General features: G+C 43.2%; 1 protein-coding gene across 2 annotated transcripts in view; it reads left to right on the top strand.

Annotated features, from left to right (window-relative positions):
• Positions 1-22,839, top strand: part of DGKB (diacylglycerol kinase beta) — a 2,237,541-nt gene that overhangs the window by 442,532 nt on the left and 1,772,170 nt on the right. For both annotated transcript variants that reach the window (XM_069211796.1, XM_069211795.1), the window contains 2 exons: positions 10,377-10,520; positions 16,880-16,929. In XM_069211796.1, the coding sequence (XP_069067897.1) occupies positions 10,377-10,520; positions 16,880-16,929 (194 nt within the window). The remainder of the gene's footprint in view (positions 1-10,376; positions 10,521-16,879; positions 16,930-22,839) is intronic.

The following is a 22,839-nucleotide window of genomic DNA, read 5'->3' as shown; positions in this document are numbered from 1 at the left end:
TTATTTGTATAGTAATTTTTTTACAGTTACTTAATATGCATCAGAATGGAAGCAGACTTTTGTTACACAATATTCTTTTTGTAATATTCTTTTTGGAATGGACAACATCCATAATAAAACCCATTGAGGTTGCCTTAAAGGCATCCCGAAAAAAATTAAATGGTGTTTGACCATTGTTGTTGAATGGGAAAAATTATTTGTTGAATGCAGTATAAGAAGCAAGAAAAGAGGCGTCTGAAAATAAAAGAAATGATTAAACCTCCATGAATGTTTAGTAGGCCTACTAACCAGGATATGTATGTTGTTCAGCAATGGGGTAAGATCCCAGATTAGTATATAACCAATCTCTGAGTTAAGGACATGTTGCAATAAACTTTTCCAAAGCAAAACGTAATCCAATCTATATTGCGAGTGGTGAATAGGAGCGCAGATGGAATAGCCAAACAGTTCAGGATTATATAACCTCCAGGAGTCAAGGAGTGCATCTAGAGAACTTAGGTTTTAGAAAGGCTTATAGGAGACATGAGGAACAAAAAGTAGGGTGGAGTGTCTATCCATGAAATGTACGAAGACTTGCTTAAAGTCGCCTCCCACCACTAAATTAGCAGAAGCATGTTCTGATATAGTGCGTAAGAGTAAATGCCAAAAATTTGGGTCAGGATGGATCCCACCATATAGGTTCAGTATACTGAAAGTGATGTCATCAAATGTAACTGCGACTCATATCCAGTGACCCTCTGCATCCCGATGTGGAGAGTGTATACTGATGTTTAGAGACATGAAAAAGATTTATAGCACCATTTTTGCTGGTAGTGAAGGCAGAGAAAAAGGTTTCACCAACCCATTGTTTTTTTAATTTAGCAACCTCCAGGTCATTGTGATGTGTCATAGGAAAGTTCCCATTCTGGCATGGTTACCCCCTACTTTTGCCTGATGTTGATGCTAACCTGACTGTGTGTGTGCTGGGATCCTGCTAACCAGACCCGAGAACCAGTGTCCTTTCCCTAAACTGTACCATTGTTTCCACAATTGGTGCACCCCTGGCACATAGCTAAGTCCCTTGTTACCAAGGGCTCTTTGGCCAGGGAGGGTCCTTTAGGGTTTGGAGCATGTAGTATGCCACCTTGAGGGACCCCTCACCAAACATATGCACACTGCCAGTGCAGCTTGTGTGTGCTGGTGGGGAGAAAAAGGTAAAGTCAATATGGCATCCCTCTCTGGGTGCCATGCCTACCAACCACTGCCTGTGGCATAGGTAAATCACCCATCTAGCAGGCCTTACAGCCCTGTGACAGGGTGCACTATACCACAGGTGAGGGCATAGCTGCATCAGCAATATTCCCCCACAGTGTCTAAGTCCATTCTTAGAAACTGTAAGTGCAGTGTGGCCATATTAAATACATGGTCAGGGAGTTTGTCATTATGAACTCCACAGCTCCGTGATGGCTTCACTGAAGACTGGGACGCTTGGTATCAAACATCTCAGCACAATTAACACACCCTGATGCCAGTATTGTATTTTTTGTAAAATACTCATAGAGGGCATCTTAGAGATGTCCCTTGTATTTCACCCAACCCCTTAGTGTAAGGCTGACAGGTCTGTGCCAGCCTGCCAATAACAGGCATGTTTCTGACCCAATGGGATGAGAGTGTTTGTGCTTTCTGTGGTCAGGAACAAAACCTGCTCTGGGTAGAGGTGCTTCACACCTCCTCCCTGGATGACTCTGCAACACTTGGTGGTGAGCCTCAAAGGCTCAGGCCTCATGTTACAGTGCCCCAAGGCATTACAGCTAGTGGAGATGCCCGCCCCCAGACCAAGCCCCACTTTTGTCAGTAGGTCAGGCTGGAAAATTATGAAAAAACAAGGAGTAGTGACCACGCCAGCTGGAACTACCCCTAAGGTGTCCAGAGCTTAAGTGACCCCTCCTTGGAGACTCCTCCATCTTGCTTCGGAGCAGAGTAGCCAATAGGTATAGGAAGGTGCCCGTCACCCCAAAGGGAGTGGGCACAGGAAGGGTGTAGTCACCCTAAGGGACAATAGCCATTGGCTTCTGCCCTCTGACCCCCGTAATGCCCTAAATCAATTATTTAGGGGCACCCCTGAACCTTGTTCTTCAGATTCCTGGCCACCTCAAGAAGAAGAACAAGAAGAATGACTGAAGAGCTCACGCAAGCAGTGAAGACTCCAGACAACAACTGACTTGGTCTCAGCCCTCACAGCCTGTCTGCAGCTTCAAAACTCCTGCTTCAAAAAGGCGATGCATCCTGCAGGACCAACAACCTCTGCAAACTTACTGAGGACTGCCTGTTCAGCAGAGGACCAAGAACTCATGAGGACATCGGCCCTGTCCACAAAAAAACATCCAAGAAGGACTCCAGAACCACCCCGGTCTGTGCGCCCTGCCCACTCTGCACCGGATGCGGATGGCCCGTGTCCAGGTTGTCCACCAGTTCAGAGAAGGTCCGCAGATGATTCTAACCTTGAGTTCACCCTGGGTTGACCCCTCCTGGCCAACAGGACAATGCCAGCAGTTAAAATCAGGAGGGCCCCCCTGAGTGCGACCGGATTCAACAAAGATTCCTTACACCCAAAGGTACCTCTGCACCCGGCCGGCCATGTGTTGCTGGTGGTGCCCTTTTGGGATCAACTTGACCTGTAATCTGTAGACATCCTAACCCCTGAACACTGGGATCGTAACTCAAGTACTTCATTGTAAACTGTGCTAACACTTTTTCTCCCTTAGGGTTGCATTGGTTCCTTAGATAAATTGCACTGTGTCTACTTTTGAAATTGAAAAGTGCTACTTACTTGTAAACTGTTTTATCTACAAAACCCAAACAAAATGCATTTGAGATATAAACTCGATACAAACTTACCACTGTACTTACCTGCAACAAAGACCCCTTTGGTTCTAGAAATAAGGTTAAAAAATATATTTTTGCTATATAAAGAAATTGGCCTGGAGTTAGTCATTGAGTGTCTGCCTCATTTCTTTACTGTGTGTCTACAATTGCTTTGCACTACCCTCTGATAAGCCTAACTGCTCAACCACACTACCACAAAAGAGAGCATTAGTATTATCTACTTTGTCTGTTAAGCCTCTGGGGAACCACTGGACTCTGTGCACATTATACCTCGTTTTGGCTTTGAATTGAAAGAGTAGACGTAGAAAGCAGCCATAAAAGTGAAGGTATCACCGTTTGCAGAGAGGGAAACATATTGGAGCCTTCTGAACCTTCTGGAATACCTACAAGGTGGAGGTTGTTCCTCCTATCCCTGTTTTCAAACATTTATATGTTGTTTAAATTGAACAATGTCTTTAACCATTTGAGAAGTGTTAGGAATGGAGTCCTCAAGGCTGCTCACTCTTTCTTCAAACATTGAAATGCATTGATTATGAAAGGACCATGTTTCCTCAATACTCTGTGGTGAGTCATTAGTATCTACTCTCACTGGCTTTAAGGCTCTTAATTGATCCATGACATCTTCTAAAGTCAGATTAGTAGGTAATTTAGTGGGGGACCCAAAGTCTTTTTCTGGCCATTTAACCAAAGTCATATTTGTAGACTTTTTAGATGTGGCACCAGTGGCATGAGGGGAAAGAGAGCACTCCCTTATAAATTCTGAAGAGTTCTCCATAGAGACTGAGGATGCCAGGATAGGTTTTGTTGATTGAGTGCACACAACACAAAGGGGATGATTTACTGCCTTTTTGCACTTTGCAAGATCTCCTCACATAAGGCTGTGAAGCCGGGCTAATGAAAAAAGGAAATCATTGGTAAGTCCTTCATATTAAAAAATGGAAACACAAGAACCAACGTCAGTGAGTGAAGCACTGTGTAATTATTGTCCCATGATGACTAGTAAGTAGCAATGTCTGAAAAGCAAGCAAAGAAAAAGTAACTTATTAAATGAGAGTTGAGGGAGAACAAACATGCAGAATATTGAAAGCAAATAATGCCCTGAAGGATGAAAATAAACACAGATGCCACCATATACCTTCAGCTGAAGACCTGAGGGCACCGTGAATAGATGAAGAGGCTGCTTCTAATGTCCGGAGAATTATCTCAGGCATGTTTGACTGGAAGAAAATGACGGCCTTCTGAACTGTGCGGTACGTCAAGATGTCAAAATGGAGTCAAAACTCCCCTAAAGCAGAAAATACGGGCATGTCTTTGTGTCATTGCTTTCTGGCTCCTGCAGTTAAGACAAAGGGCATTCAAGAGGGGCCTGGAGCACACATAACCCCAACATAACCGACAAAGCCGCACAGCGCTCAAAAGAGCAGGTGCCATCTTGCACTGTGTCCACCCATGTCCCCCCTTGCATTGTAATTTTTAATTGCATTTTTGAGAATTTATTGGGACTCTCAAACAATCACAACACATGTAACAGTTGAATTTTATCTCAAGAGCCTTCTTTTCTAATGACTGGAGCAAGGGGCATGACCGATACTTAACTAGACAGACACAGTAGGAAAGTGAAAAAATTGAGAATAAAATACCCTAATAATGCGCTACATAAGACGTGTTTAATCATACAATTCACAGAAATCCCTGATATGTCATTAAAACAATCCAATCACCCCAGGTGATTTATAATACATAACTTGTTCAGACTACGAAAGAACAATATAGCTTTACTCCATTCCTCTGCTGTAGATTTCCATCTATGTAAGGCTAATTTATTGGCAATTAAATATTCATGCTAGAGCCAATTTGGTTTGGCATATTCAAAACCAGAAGGTAATGAAACTAACTGGAATAACGTCAGCACTGAATCAGGGTAAGAAGTGTCTTTTATAAGTCAACTCTGCCCAGTAATCTTCGCATAATTTACCATTTGTACTGAGATTTCAAGGAGATTTGTCGGAGAGATCCTATGTCCACATTACATGCCAAACAGAGAAGTGGAAGTAAAAAAGACCCAACTGTTCCAGTGGAACCAGTGCCCAACGTAATACAACAGGCATATATACAGAGAGCATGTTCACTCCTGAGGAGGTATCTTGATGTTACTGTCACACAAGGGATGCGTGTTCTTATCTCACTTAATGGTGTTCATTTTATTCACCTAGTGGCGAAATAACCAAATAACCATATAATTTCGATATAACCACTGATTTTCTTTTAGATCAGAACATAGTAAACAGTAATTAGAATGGAATACCAGAGTTTGTGTGCTGATTCCCGCACTAAATGATGGAGGCTAGTTTCAATACTCTGCAAGTGAAAGAGATTTTCTGGAAAGTCTTTAGGACATTAACCACCACTACTCTCCCGTAAGTATAATTCATAGGAATGGGGGGGAGAGGGGAAAGACAGGGCCGGCTATAGGGTGGTGCGAGTGGTGTGGCCGCACCGGGTGCTGACCTGGATTGGGGGGCGCGGACCTCAGAGTGGCGTTGCGTTCAGCAATAATTTACGAAAGTGGCAATTTAAAAGCACCTGCTGAAAAGTTTTTTGTGTGTCTAGCCTTCAGTAAACAATTAAAATGTCAAGATACCTCTTGTGATTAATGTTCCTGCTAGGGGGAGAGATGGGATTTTTGTCAGCAGCTTTGACTCACCATAAAGTAGTGCAGAGGGTTAATACACCTGCTGCAAAGAATAGATCTATATTTTATGTGGATAGTTGAGTGGATTAGTATAGCCAGCCTTTACAAGCGCGTTAAAAGAAATTAATGTATGTGAAATGAGGGCTAAGGAGAGTTGAGGGGCTCATTTGCCTAGCGGTAGTGAGGGATTCAGAGGAGTTAGTCATGGGGTGGGGGCACTAAAAAAGACTATCGCACAGGGTGCCAACAGCGCTGAAGTCGTCCCTGGTACCAAATGTGACCTATCAAAAGAAGAGTATTTCATAGTATTTGGAAAGTAGGAGGAAGGACTAGGAAGAAAAATGAATGTGCTTGTTCCTGGCTTGTATCTCTAATTGTTTTTAGAACTCTCTCCAGGATTGCTGGCACTAGTCCCTTAGGGCCAAATTTATGAGAATTTGGCACAGGGCAGCGCAGCAAGTCATCTTGCTGTGCTTCCCTGCATCAAAAGGAAAGGGCATGAATGCACTCCATCTATGTGATACTGCACTGCTCCATTTGTGCTGCGTAGCGACAATGCAGGCGCCCTTGCACTATGGTGCAAAGGTGTCTGCGTTGTCATCAGAATTGTTTTTGTGTAGGAATGGGCATCTTTCTGCACAAAAAATCCCACAGGGCTTTTTTTCCTTCTATGTGTACAACTGAATGCAGCACACATAGAAAAGCAACAAACGAGAAAAAATATATATATTTCTGCTCATTACACCTCCCCTGTGAAAGCGTAAGGTTTTGGTGAATCCCCAAGTTTAGAGGCTCTTGTAAATCTGGGGAAGCATCAAAATGTGCACTGCCTTGCCTTACACCACATCTATGAGGCCATTCAAAGCCCGCAAAGTGGCTTTGGATGGCCTCATATATATGGTTGAGAGGTTTGTGCCACTGCTGTGTCACTTAAAGTGATGCAACAGCAGCGCAAGGGGCTCATAAGTATACCAGAGGCCAAGTAAGGAGTGAACCTCCTGTAGTGCCCGGGGATAGCCCTACTGACTGGCCCTTGCTGGAATGGGCACTGTGGAATACTGCTGCTGAGCTTTGCAACTCAGGAAGAGGCTTTCTTCCAGGGTGACTGAAGAGTGCTAGAAATGAGTAGTCAATGCCTGAGGATCTGTGGACTCTGCCTCGGCATCTACATTATTCCAGGACAGGGGTTTGTCTAGTGTTGTGCAGTCACCCGTCCTGCAAGGGTTTCTCTTGTTTGACTGGAAAGGAGGGCAGTCACCAGCTCTAGAGACGATAGAGATGGTGGAGTTGGAACATGAACACCTAAGGGGAGACATGCCTTGAAAAGTATTAAAAACCTTTATACGGTGATGAAGGCACAGCTGGTGCTACGTAGGGCTGTGGAGAATGACCAGTGCCTGTCCATAGCTGTTGTGAGCCCCTTTGCCTATGACCCTGTGTGCCCCTAGTTTCCCCCACTCTTTGTTAATTGAGGAGCATCTAACAGAGCACATCAAAATGCATGCAGCAGTTGTAGAGCTTAACCCTTGCTTGGGTGCGGCTTTGCTTGTGTACCAGTGTCACTTTAAATTATGAGCAACCATCAGCATGAACAAATGTCACAAAAGGGCTTTCTGTTGTATATTCCAGGGTTCAATATAGTAGGTCAGAGAAGTGTATAATGTAAGCCCCATGTTAAAGACTGTAGGCATGGTTTTTACACTTTTTAAATCATAGATTAAAACTATAGCCAAGAAGTGTGCAGTTTGTTAACCCCATGGCAAGATACTTGTTAAGGCGTTAAACATATTTCTAACATGAGAGCATTAAAGACATTTCTATCTAGAAAGCTAGCTCAGGACATCCTATACAATGGTTGTACTCTCTCTGTACATTTGCAATTCCCGATGTCATTTTTATGTGCGAAAGGGATCAAATATTTTACCTTTTTCAAAGTATAAGCATTGGCTGTAAATTGAGTTACTAAGGCCCATATTGATGCATTTTTCCACAAAACTGGGCTAATGCAGTTTTGCAGCAAAGATATTATCTCCAACTGGAGTCATTCTACAGTGCCAGCTGGCGCCATATTTAAGGAATGGCGCAAGCTGGCGATAAGAATAGGCTGGCGTCACTAAAATAACGCGAGCTGGGTGGGAGTGGCGATATGGTAAATGGAGGTTGTGTGCCAGAAAATGACGGTAGGCAGGTTAGCGGCAAAATTTCTGCTGCTAATCATTTTCTGACGAACAAGCAGCCATATAGCCATGAGTCATGAGTCATGGCCACTATAGGGGACCAGTGTCCCCCGGGCATGGCCATTAGACCCAGTGCTAGGCAGTGGGCCCCAAGTAAGGGCCCCTGATGGCACTTTACAAAAAAAAATACTTACCTTATTCACCTGGTATCGGGTCCCCAGTCCTCTGGTGTCCCTCTGGTGTGGGTGGAGGTGTTCCTGGTATCTGGTCCCCCATCCTCTGATGCCCCTCTGGTGTGGGTGGAGGTGTTCCTGAGGTTTGGGGGTGGGCACCTGTGAGCCCATTCCATGGTGTTTTGCCATGGAAATGGGTCCACAGATACCCTAACGCCTAGTCTGACCCAGGCATTAAATAATGGCGCTAAGCAGGTGTAGCGCCATATTTAGGTCAGCCTCCCACCCGTGCGCCATTTTTGCATGGGGGATAAATATGGCACTATGGGCTTAGAGTCATTTTTTGGACTGGAACGCCTACCTTGCATCTCATTGACGCAAGGTGGGTTCACGCATCCAGAAAATGGCGCTAACTCCAATATTTTGACGCTAGACATGTCTATTGTCAAAATATAAATATGGAGTTACATTTGTGCAGTTTTAGCATAAACAAAATGCTAAAATGGTGCAAAGAGAGTATAAATATGCCCCTAAGTCTTCTTGTGCTTCGTTGCTGAGTTGTGAGTAACTAGCTCAAATCACACCCTCAGTATGCCATGTGCTACTCCACCTTGTTATGCTGAGCGTCAAATGTTTGGGTCAAATCATATAAAGGACCCTGGGCACAAAATGTAAATTACCCAAATAGTTATAATGGGGTCAGTGATTCCAGGGTTGCCCTGGGACCCCGCACTCTTTGAGGATTATTCCAACGCAGCCAATGCATAAATGAATACCAGCACCATTGACCAAAAGGCTTAAGGAAAACTTCCTTCCATGTCCAGAGCTGGGCAGGGTTAGAGTAGGCGGTTACACGTGCATTCACAAAGGTACATGACTAATTTGTCTTTTTTGACTCTTGCCAGGAATTCACAAAGGGAATTCCGCCAGGTATACATGCATTCATGAGTATGTATTTCTCCACCACAAGTGTAGAATGATCTGTGCTTTTAAATCTTTTTCAAGGGATTGAAAATGGGTGCACACAGGCGTAGTTTGCCTTGGAACCCTGGAACACCCACAAAAAGTGTATTTTTGGTATTCCCAGAGTCCTCACTTCACCTTTCTGACCCTGGAAATGCTCAGAGATTTACTACAACCATGGGCTGAAGTAATTTCCATTGCTGGATGGGAAGAGGAACAGATAACCCCCAGTTTTAATGAGGGAAGTGTAACAGGTCTTTGTCCACTGGGATAAAAATGTTTTGACCGCTGAAAAAAATAAAACAATGTGCATTTGCACAAGAGGCGGCTTCCAGGCATAGTTTTGGGATTTTTTGTGAATGGGAAACAAATGAAAAACTGAGCTCAGGCAGAGAAATAAATTTATGACCATACGTTTCTAGTGTGTTTTTTTGTAAATCGGGATCCAGTGTGCGGTCTAATATTTCAAAACTGTAACATTAATCGGCCTAATTTTCGAATCAAAACCTTCTGAAATTAATCTACAGAGTTTTGTAAGGTAAATAAACCAGACGCATGAACTTGCTGCTAGACAGAGAAGGTTCCCTTTTATTAAAGTAACTTTGATAATTTCAAGTTTTCAATATCAAACGACTTCCGGGTTGCCTTTCGTTATAAGAATATGAAATTTTATACACGGCCTGACCTAAAACTAAATTGTAGTGCTCAAACTGTGCTGCGGTGAAGCTGGCCTTTAATTGCACAGTGTTCTTATTTAGCTCTATAAATCTGTAATCATCAAGGGCCAGATGTAGCAACTTCCCAAATTGCGACTTGCAATTTGGGATGCAGAAAGGTCTCTCAGACACCTTCTGTGAGTCGCTATGGGGTCGCAAAGATCCACCTCATTAATATTAATGAGGTGGGTCGCAATTTGCGACCCCATAGCGAGTCAGGGCACTCACGGGGATGAAGGCCTGCTGTAGTCAGCAGACCTCCATGTCCGTGACTGCTTTGAAATAAAGCATTTTTTTTTTTCAAAGTGCAACCCGTTTTCCTTAAAGGAAAACGAGCTGCACTTTGAAAAATAAACCGAAACCTTTTGTTTCGGTATTTTTCAAGGCAGGTAGTGGTCCATTGGACCACTGCCTGCTCTGAAAAATAAATTTTTGGTCCAGTCACAAAGGGGAAGGGGTCCCATGGGGACCCCTTCCCGTTTGCGACTGGGTTACCATCCACTTCAAGTGGATGGTAACTGCGAGTCCATTTGCGACCGCTTTCACTGTCGCAAATGGAATTGCATACCAGTGCGACTCTCAAATAGGAAGGGAACACCCCTTCCTATTTGCGACTCTGAAATGCATTTTGCGAGTCGGTTCCGACTCGCAAAATGCATTTCTACATACCAGATGGGCTTTAGCGACTCGCAAACGGCGTTTTTCGCCGTTTGCGAGTCGCTAAAGCTTTCCTACATCTGGCCCTAAATGGGTACAAGTATTAATGCAGATTGTTTTATTGTTTTTGTAGGGCTGAAAATGAACAAGGGGACAAGTACGTCATCTCGATCGTCATCCGTGTCCACGATACGCCCTCCTGAGGTCATCCAGTTAAAAGAAATCGTCTGCTACCTGTCGCTTCTTGAAAGAGGGAGGCCGGAGGACAAACTGGAATGTAAGCAGACCCGTTCTATATAGGCATTACTAATTTGTCGAAGTTAGCCGTCCAGTCTGTGAACATCCTTGACATTTAATCTTGATATTAATAATAGAGCCATAGAAGGAGAACTGCAGAGGGAAAGTCTGTGATCTCAAAATCTTTCCAAAATTCTGTGAATATTTGGGCCTTTTCTGGCACTGCTGTCTCAGACCTGAGTCTGTAACACTGATGCAACCCGTCAGCCATATGAAGCTGTAAGGACCCTGAGTTTATGCGTGTTGTTTAAGCCTTTAACATCTGCATAAATCTGCTATTCATGACCCACGATTGTGAGTTCTGTATAACATTTCCTTTTTCTACTCCACTTCTTCCAAGTAGATTATCAGTCATGAAATATGATTTAATCTATCTGTAAAGCGCTGGATGAACAATGAAAGAAAGAGGACTGTGGAACTGAAGAAGTATGTTAAATCCATTTAAAGCATGCATTAGCAAAGCCAATAGGTAGCGCCTTTGGATCGACAAGGAAAAATGTGCAATGATGCCACTGCTGTTGGTGGTCATGTCATTCTATACGCACACTAAGGCCTCACTAAGCATGTGCAATCCTACGGAATGACACAGATGTCAATTCCCTTTTTTGTAATTTTTGATCCAAGATAGTGATCGGTAAATTAAAAAAAAATGTTTTTAGAGCAAAATAAAAGTAAAAAAGTCCTGTGGGCGGCAGCCTAGAAATTGGTGAAGGAAAGAGTGCGGGATGGAGGGGTAAAGCAGCACAGGAGTGAGACAAAAGAAGACAACATGGGCAACTGGACAGGGGAGATCTCATGAGAGATGGTGCAAGCAGCACACATGGAAAAGATCAATGCAGGGGCAGAGAATGGGTATTTGGCGAGGAAAAGCACATGGAATGCTTAACCAAACAGAAAATAGTGGTTCATTCAAAGTGAACAGTAGAAGGATATAAGTGAGACATTCAAATGTCTGTTAAAGAGTCTGTGCACAGAGGGGACGGTATAGGGGGGAAGATGAGAGGAGAAAAACAAACCATTGAATTGGAAACAAGCAAATGAGATTGACAGTAAAGTCACCCAATGGTAAGCAAATGTATACACACTGAAAGCTTCTGTAGGTCTCTTTCAACCATACCTCAATACCTAAAAGTGAGACAACATGTGAAACTGCACACCTACATTTTTTGAAAAACTTCCAAGATACAAGCCTTTTAAGCAATGTTTAAGTAACTTGTGCTAAACATGCTTTTTGGCACCCAGTAAAATAATTAGACTGTTTAAGTGCCTTTTCAGAACCTTTGGTCTTATAGCTAATTAAGGTTAATAGATATGCTCTAAAATACACCATTTGCATCAAATATTACACACTTTTGTCAGGGATGGAAACCTTCTCAAGCCCCTTTGAAGAAACTTGTCTCTGCTAAGTTTAATTTGGAGCAGGTAATGTGCCACACCTCTTCCACATGTTATCGGCCACCACTGTGCACTATAAACTGTTCTCTCTTAGGGCCAGATGTAGGTAGCCTTGTGCGCCTCGCAAACGGCAAAAAACGCCGTTTGCGAGGCGCAAAAGGCCTCACACAATGCAGAAACACATTTTGCGAGTCGGAACCGACTCGTAAAATGTGTTTCCGACTCGCAAATAGGAAGGGGTGTGCCCTTCCTATTTGCGACCGCATCGCGATGTAGAGTTGAGTTGTGACCGCGAAAGCGGTCGCAAATCAACTCGCAGTTACCATCCACTTGAAGTGGATGGTAACTCATTCGCAAACGGGAAGGGGTCCCCATGGGACCCCTTCCCCTTTGTAAATGCAAACAAAAATATTTTTTCAGAGCAGGCAGTGCTCCTATGGACCACTGCCTACTCTGAAAAAAACCGAAACAAAAAGGTTTAGGTATTTCTTCTATTTGCAGCTCATTTTCCTTTAAGGAAAACGGGCTGCAAAAAGAAAAAAAAAACTGCTTTATTAAGAAAGCAGTCACGGACATGGGGGTCTGCTGTCTCCAGCAGGCCACCATCCCCGTGAGTGCCTAGACTCGCTATCGGGTCGCAAACTGCGACCCACCTCATAAATATTTATGAGGTGGGTCTTTGCGACCCCATAGCGAGTCGCAGAAGGTGTCTGAGACACCTCTCTGCATAACATTTTGCGAGGTGCAAATTGCGAGTCGCTGGGACTCGCAATTTGCACCTCGTGAAATGTTTTCTTCCTACATCTGGCCCTTAATGCTTTCACAGTTCAAGAGTACGTCCAGGCTAAGTTTAGTTTAACCCAGCGTGATATCACCTAATTTCCGGCATTTTGTTCTTAATGTGAAATTACGCCACAATGTGTATGTGGGACTTTGTTTAGTTAAAGATCCTAGCACAACAGCATGGGAACAATGTGAATGAGCTGCACAAGAGTGGCTGTTGTTCATGTTACATTTGATATTGCAATTATTTTTAGCATGAAATACACCTTTGCTTCTAAACAGTATTTGATAATGATGCATTTTGTGCTAAAACAAATTGATCAAAATTATATAAAGGCATTACACATAATAATGTCTAATGTCAAACAATATGGGGCATTTCACGAAATTTCCACAAAGGAAATTTTGCAAGTTTTATCCAAGCTCATTTGAGAGCCACTACTTACCATGCTGACCCTTTCAAAGCCGTTCACCCCTTTAACACAAAAACCTGCCTGCACCAATAGCTCCAATGTAGGGAAGAGCAGAACAGTCACATCTTTAAAAATCATTCATCATTATTCAATAACTGACCACACACCAGCTATCCCAAGTATCACGTCGACTATTTCTTTGCCTTTGATGCTCTACTGCCTTTTGGTTAGGCTTATGGTATATAAACACTGTATACATGCATACGTACAACACTTTCTAGGCTATCAGAATGTCTGGCTCTGTCCGTCTATCCAAGCAGTCCAGATGAGCCTTTGGGCAGCCATGCAGTCCCTCTGACAGAGTCAAGCTGTAGATTGAGAAGTGCCTGATTTGGTGGGGTTACACACTAAGTATATATTTCCAATAGTGACTTTGAAGTGGAGGAAACTTCAAAGAGTAGTTTTGAAGTGCTCAAGCTCCCCTTTCAACCCGGCCCTGTCTGCTAGGAGCCCTGCAGGAGGTTATAGGTCCTTTGCGTGAGGGAAGGCCACTGGTCTTTGAAGTCTAAGTAGAAGCCCGTCCAAAGTTCCTGTCCAGGAAGACTCATGAGTATGCAGATGAATGCAAATGCAGCTGAGTGTTCTGTGTTTAATGGCTGTCTGGGTTGAATGCACAAGGGGAGCTGTCAACCAGCACAGACCAGACGTGGATTGGAGACGGGCAGTAAGGCACAGAGAGCAGTAAGTGCAGAGAAATGCCTAATTTCTAAAAGTGGCATTTCCGAAATAGTAATCTAGAATCCATCTTCACCAGTAAGTAGGATTTCTCACTACCATTCCAACCATATCAAACATGACAAGTCTATTCCTCTCAGATCAGAAATTGCCACTTAAAAGCATATAAGAGAATTTCTAATGCTGGCCTATGAGAGGAGCAGGGTTCACTGAAATTCTGCAATTATGAAAATGGCAAGAAAAGGCAGAGGATAGGAATAAAACAACATCCAAGGGAACACTATGACCCAAACACATAGGACCATTTCCTGTACTTATGATAAACATAAGGTGGACAATTGTGTATCTCCTATGTTGATGTAATATTTGTTTCACACATTATTTTTGCTGCATAGGTACATGTTTATAATGTAAATGTGAGGTTCATGTTTGAATGCTAAATGTTTGCTTTATTATTTTGAAGGTTTATGTGAATGCGCTATAATAATTTTGTGATCAAATAAGTCATTTGTGCATGTGTTATATATCAGAAAAATAATATTTGTTAATTGAGTACAGAGATTGTGTCTTTTTGTGCCAATTTTGTTTTGTCTATAAATAAATGTTTTTTGTACACTCTTAGGTTTGTGTACAGGTGTGTGATGACCTTGAAGTAATGTCTTGAGAGATATGAAATATGTTGTGTTGAAAGAGTATGCTCTGAGTAATTATGCAGCATCTGCAACTTCTGAACAATTTATGGTGAAGGGGGTTTTCTTTGTATCATTAGTTGAGTATAGATCCCTCTCCCTACTCCCTTAACATGATCACTCCCTGTTGTGTTATATACAAATTTAGAAAAATAGCATTTTCTTACATTAGGCATTTGGTGCTTGCAGTCTGTCTCTGGTCATATGACTAGATGTAGTTGGCAATTGGGCTTTGTGTATTTCTCCAAGACAGCCACAGACACTTGGAGCTTAGGTGTGACCTGATGAGCCATCTGGGGCAGGACAGGAGGGAGGAGCTGGACACAGCCTCACTTACACCAGAATAGGCTGTGTCCTTTCGACATACAAAGGGCCAGCCAGATTGGAGCCAGGGCAGGGGTGGAAGGGAATTCCTTGCAGTTCAATGCCACTGTCCAGAAGCTTCTAGGACCAGGGAACCAGGGTATAAAAGAGGGACGTAAGACACCACTACAACAGTACACTTCTGGATCTGTGGATATTCTGCCAGGAAGAAGGACTGCTGTGCTACTACAAGGACTGCCACTCTGCTGGACTGCTGCTTTGCTCTGCTGTGTGCCTGCTGCGCTCTGCCCTTATGCCTGGGTAAGAAGGAATAGGCCTGCATCTCTTGAACCCAGAGTGACTCCAAGGGCTAGTTGGCTGTTCTCCTGATCTGATATCTCAGGGACATAACAGACTTCCTACAACCATGCACCTGCACCTGGACTCTGTCATCTGTGAGTCTACCCTGCCAAGTGGTGCCATCCTAGTATTGGACTTTTAGAAGTGAGCCTAAAGTACTTACCAGTGGTACCAACCTTTGCTGAGCGACGCATCCCTTAGCAAAACTGATGCATTTCCTCTACGGATCGGCATATGCCCGAGCAGAACCGACACATTGCCGCTGTTGCATGGATTGGGCCCATCGCAAAGACCTGCATTGTATCCGCAGTCCTCATAACCCACACATCACTCTGAAGGTGTAATACATATATGGCCCATGTCCTTGAATCCCTGGTCAACGGCAGCCTTAACAACAATGCCAGACTCTGCATCGCAGCCTCACATCTCCTCGAAACTGACGCATCGCCAACTGTGTGTCACATCCACAACATCCAACTTCGCATAGCAAGCCCTGTTGATGGGATCCCCAATGACGATGCAACAGGAACTCGCACCGCAGCCTCGTTGCATCTCAGAAACGATGCATCACTTCCGCAGAGAGGTGCATCTTCGATGCAGCTCCACGCAACACTCCACAACCAGGATGTAAGGTACTTTGTTCAGCAGGCCTTACTAGATCCGTGTTGCTTGGCCATGCTCCATCGTGGTCAGCCTGAGCTTGTGACTTTGTCCTAGTCCGGCGCGACCAGATACCCTTAGTTAGCATTTTATGCTTTCAGGCACTATTTTCACCTAAAACTTTAAAGATAAATATCTCCAGCTCTACTGAATGGCTTTTTGTCATTTTGGTCTTGTTTTATTTGTTAACATCAACTCTACTTTTTTAACTCTGTGGTAGTTCTCCTTCTGCGGTGTATTTTCACTATGCTACTGTTTGAAATGTTGCACAAATACTTTACACATTGCCTCTATGTTAAGCCTGACTGCTCTGTGCCAAGCTGCCAGGGCATTGAGCACAGGTTAATTTGGAGTTTGCTTGTGCCTTACCCTGACAAGGATTGTTGTTTATGCTTGACCGGGGCTTACACTCCAGTCAACCAACAATCCAATTTCATACATGGCTGTATGATAAACTGAGAACTGAGGGACCAGGGTAACTTTTGGATCACTCACAGTTCTACTTGTCTAGTGTTTGTAGTCTGTGTGTCAGATACTGAAACCAGTGGGGATGGGGACATCAACGATGTGTGTGGAGAATGGTATGAACCATGTTATGTAATGAAAAAAACATCTAGATTGCTTTGTATAATGATGTCAGCTGTGTTAAGGCTTTGGGTGATTTTGGACTATATCATATACTGTATATGTTAATTAATGCATGTGGAAGGGTTGATGATGTATGTCCTTTTGAGCGATACGTGCAGTAATTATGCCTTTGCTTACATTGTCCGGATATGAGTGTGGGTTAAGCTTGATTAAATTTCCATCACTGGGCGCTTACCTTTGGTGTGTTGCTTTCATCCAACCAAAAGTCCTCTACATTCATTAAAAAGTACATTGACAATGTTCCTGAAGGAAAGGACCCTTGCCCTATTCTTTGAAAGATTTCATTTTGTAGGTGTGTCCACAAATTATGGTTTGTTTACCTTTCTAAAATGTACACTTTTGTCTCTTCCCAGTTATGTTTCGACTGTATGACACGGATGGAAATGGGTACCTCGACAGCTCGGTAAACTTTTATTTCATAAACCTCTTCCATAAACTGTGATCGACATATTATACTTTTTAGGAAGAATACACATTTCAACTTCCCTTTTTAAATATGTTGTGCACTGTATCTGTATAATGCAATTGCACTTGTAATACACTCCATGAAGGACAAAAACGTGAAAAAGAAAAAATAGAGAGAGAGTTTGTAGCCATCTTTCAGGTAAAAATATCAACACAAATTTAATGATTATTTTCCTCATAACTTGCAACAATTTATTGTACAGGTGACTAGGTCGTAGCAAGGCCTTATTGGGCTTGGGCAGGTGAGTCTAAACATATTTTGGATGGATGGACTCATAAAGGTCATGATATTATGGGCTAGAGAAATTGTCTTTTTGACCCATTTCTTAATACCTATCAGTGACCTTCTTATTCAAAATCAGTGATTAATCAGAGAGAAGAAACAAAAGCTGTGGATGACATAACATCAAGGTACATAGAAAAGGCTGATATCTGAACCTAGGACAGCATAATTATATCAGTCTGTTTGGGATACTATCAGAATATTTATTAAGGCTATGATGACATGTTTGCACTCATCCACAGTTATCAAAAATTCAAACATATGGCCTACCAATAGTAGCCAAAGTTACCAATTTTCCTTCATTGCAATAGTCCTACTTCCCATGACAAGTGGTGTAATAGGAGGTAATACCACGTATGTACACGTGTATGTGCCAGTGACATGCAATAAAGGGTGCAGGTAGTAGATGACTGGGTAGGGAAGCTGTTTGATGAGTTTGGTGGGGGTGGGTGAGTTTTCAGATGGGAATAGCCATGTGGAGTGGTAGGGCTCAAAGCAGGGAAATGGCTAGACCTCAACAAGTGACACTAGTCCAACATTTGTGTGATCAGCCTCTCTGCATGTTTTGGATGAGTAATGTGTAACTGTACGTAGTTTAGGAAAAGTCAAGATGTGAGCTGTGAAACCTTTCAACTTTACACATCCCTAAAAAGCATAACAAAAATAACATTGTATTTAATGTACAGTGCATTAACAATGGAGTAGAGTTTTCACAGTCCATCTGAGCTCTAACTAAACTAAAACTAAAAGAGATTTTTTCTCCTCTAGATCTTCATACATTTGTATGGCTTGACAATCTCATTTTTAATACATATGACTGTAGTGCCATGAGGTGGCAGTTAACTCTGAATGAAGATCTAGTTAACCATGAAGGTGATTAACAAAGATGTCACACAATGTTGGTCCTGCTCTCTTTCCTGGTACTGAAGGACAATCAAGCTGCCCAGAGTCAGGCACACACCCTTACACCATAGTGCCAAGATGCCTGCATATTGACTAGCATAGAATTTTCACTGTGAGGGTAATATTCCAATACCAAATACTATGCTCAGAAAAACTTTAAAACGTCTCCCACTTTGGATTTGTGTTGTGCAATGCAGCACACATGCAACTTATGAGACATTTTGAGAAACATATCTCCTTTTTTAATACTAGCCTCAGGAAGGCATTTTTTGGCACAAAGTCCTGTCTACAAATAGTAGTAGAAGTGGCTTTGCATCTGAATCCATGGATGTTTGCTTGGGAATTCAACTGTAGCTGTCATGTGTCACTCCCTGACCAAAGCAACACAAAGTAGCTTTGGAGCTACTTTGAATTACTTTATGGCTATTTTCTAATATTTGAAAGTACATCCAAAAGTAAACATTTTGCACGAGTTTGTGTCACTTTTACAATGAAAATATGGTGCAAAATGTTAATAAACCTACCCTGTGTGGATTGTCGTACCTTGAAGAAAGAGACGGTCTAGTGCTTTTTACTTCCATGGGAAGAAATGCGTTGCGTATGGATGTTGCCACCTGTTATACATGCCAAATAGGATCTCATCAAACTACCTCCCATTTAAACAGATTGACCATACTAATCTGACGACCACAAGCTATAATTCACACTGTCATCCTAATATCCACACTCTTAGCTCACTCTTTAAACCTCATAGCAATCTCCTATATTAGCCTGAACCATCGTGTCTATCAGTACAGGACAGGCAATTCCATAATATTTGCTAAAAAGAAGTTTCCATTTATAGAGAACCACAAACGTGCTGAATTCTTCATACATTGCTATAAATGTTACAGTTTGGCTGTCAGCTGTGGATATTATCTTTGTTTGTAACCTTTCGGAGAATAGATTGACCCCAGCTTTTAAATATGTGAACCTCTACTTCAGAGCTATACCCAAACCGACCTCATACCATGTTTGGTTAATATTTCCCACAGACGAATAATATTTTTTAATGTTGGCAAATCATGTAATCACACAGATTGTTAAATAATACTGCAGAGTGACAGATTATGGGCCTCATTTTGACCCTGGCGGTAAATTACCGCCGGGGAAATGCGGCGGTCGTACCGCCGACAAGCCGACCGTACTCCGCCATGTATTTCGACCGTGGCGAAACTGCCACGGTCTTACCGCCGGGACCGGCGGTTTACCGCCACGGATGTCCCGGTGGTAACAAACCTCCAGGGCAGCGCTGCAAGAAGCGCTGCCCTGGAGATCTGGACCCCCCTTACCGCCAGCCTGTCTGTGGCGGGTGACACCGACATGGAAAGGCTGGCGGTAAGGGGGGTCGTGGGGCCCCAGGCACAGCCCCACCCTGCTTTTCACTGACTGCACAGCAGGCAATGAAAAGCGCGACGGGTGCAGCTGCACCCGTCGCACGGCCGCAACACCGCCGGCTCCATTAGGAGCCGGCTGCAATGTTACAGCCGACATCCCCGCTGGGCCGGCGGGCGGAAGCTCAGCGGGGATGTTGAAATGCGGCTGGTGGGTTTGCGGCCGCATAGGCAGCCGCTTGGCAGTTCAACCTTGGCAGGCGGCCTCCGACGCCCGCCAAGGTTGTAATGAGGGCCTATATTTCTTTACCTCATTTTTAGAAGGAAAATCATATCTTATTTGTAAGAAATGACTTTGCCTCATCATGAAATAGTAAGTATTCTGGAGAAAAAAAATTAACTTTCTAGGATTACAATTTTAAAGAGTTGTACAAGCTCAGAATCCAGAACCTGTGCTTGTAAATACGCTAGGCAAAGAGATTTTGGATTGTCAAACCTGAGGAAGCAGAATTGTGCACTTTGCCTGGATCTAATTTTAGTTCATTATAAAGAATCAAAGGATCAACATTGAGAAAAAAAAACATACAAGATGATAAACATGAAAAAATAATACCAAAAGAAAACCAAACAATTCCAAAACTTAATAAAAGGAAAAAAGTGATTAGGACATCAACATTCATGACCATTTATATACAGTAAAAAAAACAATAAAGCATATACAACCCAATAAGAAAATACAAATACAAGGGAATATTCCTACACATATAATTAATATAATAGGAAGGCATTAACCACTTCGCTGCCAGGCCTTTTCCCCCTCCTGTGCCAGGCCTTTTTTTGCCTATTTGGGGCAGTTCGCGCTTAGGCCCTCATAACTTTTTGTCCACATAAGCTAACCAAGCCAAATTTGCGTCCTTTTTTTCCAACATCCTAGGGATTCTAAAGGTACCCAGACTTTGTGGGTTCCCCTGAAGGAGGCCAAGAAATTGGCCAAAATACAGTGAAAATTTCGTTTTTTTCAAAAAAATTGGAAAAAGGGGCTGCAGAAGAAGGCTTGTGGTTTTTCCCCTGAAAATGGCATCAACAAAGGGTTTGCGGTGCTAAACTCAGCAGCTTCCCAGCTTTCAGGAACAGGCAGACTTGAATCCGAAAACCCAATTTTTCAACACAATTTTGGCATGTTACTGGGGCATACCCCATTTGTGCAATTTTTTGTGCTTTCAGCCTCCTTCCAGTCAGTGACAGGAATGGTCATGAAACCAATGCTGGATCCCAGAAACCTAAACATTTCTGAAAAGTAGACAAAATTCTGAATTCAGCAAGGGGTCATTTGTGTAGATCCTACAAGGGTTTCCTACAGAAAATAACAGCTGAAAAAGAAAAATATTGAAATTGAGGTGAAAAAAACATCAATTTTTCTCTACTTTTTACTCTGTAACTTTACCCTGCAATGTCAGATTATCGAAAGCAATATACCGTTACGTCTGCTGAACTCCTCTAGTTGCGGGGATATATAGGGTTTGTAGGTTCATCAAGAACCCAAGGAACCCAGAGCCAATAAATGAGCTGCACCCTGCAGTGCGTTTTCATTCTATACCGGGTATACAGTAATTCATTTGCTGAAATATAAGGAGTAAAAAATAGCTATCAAGAAAACCTTTGCATTTCCAAAAAGGGCACAAGATAAGGTGTTGAGGAGCAGTGGTTATTTGCACATCTCTGAATTCCGGGGTGACCATAGTAGCACGTGAATTACATGGAATTTCTCAAATAGATGTCTTTTTTACACACACCCCTATATTTGGAAGGAATAAATGTAGAGAAAGACAAGGGGCAATAACACTTGTTTTGCTATTCTATGTTCCCCCAAGTCTCCCGATAAAAATGATACCTCACTTGTTTGGGTAGGCCTAGCGCCCGCGACAGGATATGCCCCAAAACACAACGTGGACACATCACAGAAAACAGAGCTGTTTTTAGCAAAGTGACTACCTGTAGATTTTGGCCTCTAGCTCAGCCGCCACCTAGGGAAACCTACCAAACCTGTGCATTTCTGAAAACTAGAGACCTAGGGGAATCCAAGGAGGGGTGACTTGTGTGGCTCGGACCAGGTTCTGTTACCCAGAATCCTTTGCAAACCTCAAAATTTGGCTAAAAAAACACATGTTCCTCACATTTCTGTGGCAGAAAGTTCTGGAATCTGAGAGGAGCGACAAATTTCCTTCCACCCAGCATTCCCCCACGTCTCCCGATAAAAATGATACCTCACTTGTGTGGGTAGGCCTAGCGCCCGCGACAGGATATGCCCCAAAACACAACCTGGACACATCACAGAAAACAGAGCTGCTTTTAGCAAAGTGACTACCTGTAGATTTTGGCCTCTAGCTCAGCCGCCACCTAGGGAAACCTACCAAACCTGTGCATTTCTGAAAACTAGAGACCTAGGGGAATCCAAGGAGGGGTGACTTGTGTGGCTCGGACCAGGTTCGGTTACCCAGAATCCTTTGCAAACCTCAAAATTTGGCTAAAAAAACACATGTTCCTCACATTTCTGTGGCAGAAAGTTCTGGAATCTGAGAGGAGCCACAAATTTCCTTCCACCCAGCGTTCCCCCACGTCTCCCGATAAAAATGATACCTCACTTGTGTGGGTAGGCCTAGCGCCCGCGACAGGATATGCCCCAAAACACAACGTGGACATATCACAGAAAACAGAGCTGTTTTTAGCAAAGTGACTACCTGTAGATTTTGGCCTCTAGCTCAGCTGCCACCTAGGGAAACCTACCAAACCTGTGCATTTCTGAAAACTAGAGACTTAGGGGGATCCAAGGAGGGGTGACTTGCGGGGCTCGGACCAGGTTCTGTTACCCAGAATCCTTTGCAAACCTCAAAATTTGGCTAAAAAAACACATGTTCCTCACATTTCTGTGGCAGAAAGTTCTGGAATCTGAGAGGAGCCACAAATTTCCTTCCACCCAGCGTTCCCCCACGTCTCCCGATAAAAATGATACCTCACTTGTGTGGGTAGGCCTAGCGCCCGCGACAGGATATGCCCCAAAACACAACGTGGACATATCACAGAAAACAGAGCTGTTTTTAGCAAAGTGACTACCTGTAGATTTTGGCCTCTAGCTCAGCCGCCACCTAGGGAAACCTACCAAACCTATGCATTTCTGAAAACTAGAGACCTAGGGGAATCCAAGGAGGGGTGACTTGTGTGGCTCGGACCAGGTTCTGTTACCCAGAATCCTTTGCAAACATCAAAATTTGGCCCAAAAAACACATGTTCC

Source organism: Pleurodeles waltl, chromosome 10, assembly GCF_031143425.1.
Source record: "Pleurodeles waltl isolate 20211129_DDA chromosome 10, aPleWal1.hap1.20221129, whole genome shotgun sequence".
Lineage (NCBI taxonomy): Eukaryota > Metazoa > Chordata > Amphibia > Caudata > Salamandridae > Pleurodeles > Pleurodeles waltl.
The sequence above is the reverse complement of the archived record's forward strand: the minus strand, read 5'-3'. Positions and strand labels throughout refer to the sequence as shown.